Source organism: Malurus melanocephalus, unplaced genomic scaffold (assembly GCF_030028575.1).
Source record: "Malurus melanocephalus ecotype Western Australia unplaced genomic scaffold, MMel_1.1 scaffold_498, whole genome shotgun sequence".
NCBI classification, from domain to species: Eukaryota; Metazoa; Chordata; class Aves; order Passeriformes; family Maluridae; genus Malurus; species Malurus melanocephalus.
The window spans coordinates 69409-71942 of NW_026623730.1; the positions used below are offsets into that span (position 1 = coordinate 69409).

The 2534-nt window shown below is 39.6% G+C and overlaps 1 protein-coding gene across 1 annotated transcript in view; it reads right to left on the bottom strand.

The window, feature by feature from the left end:
• The window catches only part of CHST15 (carbohydrate sulfotransferase 15), a 21444-nt gene that overhangs the window by 12312 nt on the left and 6598 nt on the right, over positions 1 to 2534 (bottom strand). Inside the window, exon 3 of the mRNA XM_057381209.1 lies at positions 2402 to 2532. Within this exon, the coding sequence (XP_057237192.1) occupies positions 2402 to 2532 (131 nt within the window). The remainder of the gene's footprint in view (positions 1 to 2401; positions 2533 to 2534) is intronic.

The window sequence follows — 2534 nt, forward strand, 5'->3', positions numbered from 1 at the left end:
GTGCTGCTGCAGGGCAGCCAGCCCAGGATAACCTGGGCTCAAGAGGGTAAATCTGCCCACAAGGTGACTGCCAGGAGTTTAATGAGGAGGAAAAAAAGTATATATATAATATATATTTATATATACATATTTATATAAATATATAAAATGTATATTTATATATACATATTTATAAAAATATCTATTTTATTATATTTATTCATTTCATTTTATTTATATATTTATATTTCCATATTTTATATATATATATAGTTCTGGTCCCTGCTGGTTCTTATAATTTTAATTTCCTGAAGCAGCCAAACAAAAATATTCCTGACAATTTGAAAACACAATGTTTGGTTTTGTTTCATAATACAGATTTAATACCTGCGAAGAGAACAAGCCATACTAAACATGAGACAAATTAATCAACAACAATTAATTATGTGTAATTACTCCAGTGCAACTGAATTATTTTTTTTCTTATGGAGTTAAAGAACATGTGAGTTATTAAATTGCCTAAAGAACGGACGTATCACCTCCTCATTCAGTCATTAACGATTTAGCATCATATTGTGTTTTCACAAGGCATTCCTCTGAATTTATCACATTAATGACCCCAAATAAACAAGTCCTGCTCAGAATGCCTCAGGCTGGATCAGCCCTGTCCTCTCTGGTTCATCTCTAAGCAGATGTTGGGCTGGTTTTTCTTTTGGAAAAYRCARTTATTACCCACTATGTTTAATATCCAAAGCAGCTTAACTTTTCAAAATAATATAACATGATGAACTGCTGAAATATTTACAGTTTTAATTTGATTTTTCTTTGCAGTCTGAAATAAGAAAAGGGAGATTATAAGCAAACCTGATATTCATACAGATTCATTTTAGGCTAGATGGCTTTGTTTTGTTTTTTTTTACCAAGGTCATAAAAGACTGCCTTAATGAGTATAATCATTCAAGACTTTTCCTGCAAACTTAATAAGAAAAGCCAGCGGAACCTTAATGAAACAAGAAATGAGACCACAGGAAAAAGCAACACAGAGWGAACTCTGCAAAGAGCTGCAACAGGAGGTAAGTAATCAAAGATGCACRTTGCCAATTAGATTAGTGAATTTAATTAGTATAAGCACTTTCACCCATGAAAGGACAGGAGATATTATTGGAAGTAGCAAGAAAATCCGCAGATGTCCTTGATGGCAACRTTTCTTAAAAAGCCAATGTTGCAAATGTTTAATAAAGGGAATGATGGACATAAATGGAGGCTGGGAGGTGTTGAACAAATGTGAGTCAGCCAAGGCTCTGGTTTTAACAAGCTGAGGCATCATCACCATCTCAGCCAGCCAGCAATAGGTTAAAATTTTTGGTGATAATGAGACCAAACTCCCTATCGTTCTGAGGGCAGGCAGCAAAAACCTTGTCTCTGTTTTCTGTAGAATTTTCTGACTTTGAGGCTACTTGAAAAGTCTCTTTTTGACAGGGAATTGTCATTTGCACAACCACTCTGTGCATGGAACGCATCTGGCTTCCCTGGGAAATTCTGAATTTACAGAGTAAGGCTGGTAAAACTCTCATCCCTTCAGTTTTCTGGTTTTAGCAAACAGTAAAAGCAGAATTTAGAAGTTTGTGATGTTCCTCATGGGCACTGTAAACCCGGGTGGGTGAGCCCAGTGCATTGGCCACTGCTTGTCACGGAAAACAGGGATCCCTCCCTAGAGCCAGGGCCAACCCACAAAGTACAATAAAACAGCACTTCTAGTCCACTTTTAATGGTAATTAGGTAATTGAATATTAACACCAATTAATTCTATCAATATCTTCTGCTGGAGCTTGAGGAGAGCCACTGGAAGCTTTTGCTACCACATTTCCAGGATTCCTGCAGCACCCAGTGTGTGTCAGAACACCACAGTTTGGTTTTATCCCAGTCATTGCTCCAGCATTTGGAACTGAAGCCACAATCCCAGCAGAACAGGCAAACCCCCAATAACTGCATTTAAAAACTGTGTGGATGTGGCACTTGGGGACAGGGGTCAGTGGTGACCTCGGAAATGCTGAGGAAATTGATGGACTTGACCATCTTAGAKGGCTTYTCCWGCCTGAATGGTTTTATGAAAACAAAATGAAAACTGTGTYTGAAAGAGTCACCAAGGTCATTCTCCTTCTTTAAAAATCCCCACATTAATTAAATGCTGATGTTCATCACAAGCACTCACTCAGGCATTTTCTGAAGATAATCACTGCTTTTTAAGCAGGGAACCACCCTGCAGGAAAAGAAAGCCAAGAGKTTCCAGGCACACAAAGAAAAGCATCATCAGGGGCTCTGTGCTGAGAACCCCAAAACCCCCTTGAAGCCTCAGCTCTGGTGCTGCCAATGATGAGTTTGAGGGAGTTTTTGGGGCATTTTGGGGCTATGTTGTCCCTACCGATGATGATGTTGTTCCTCTTGCCCCGCTCCTTCCCCGCCTCGCTCTGCAGCACGCCCTGGATCTGGTGAGCTGCCAGGTCAAACAGGTCCAGGTAATCCTCCACCGGGTAACGCTCGTGGAACCCATCCCT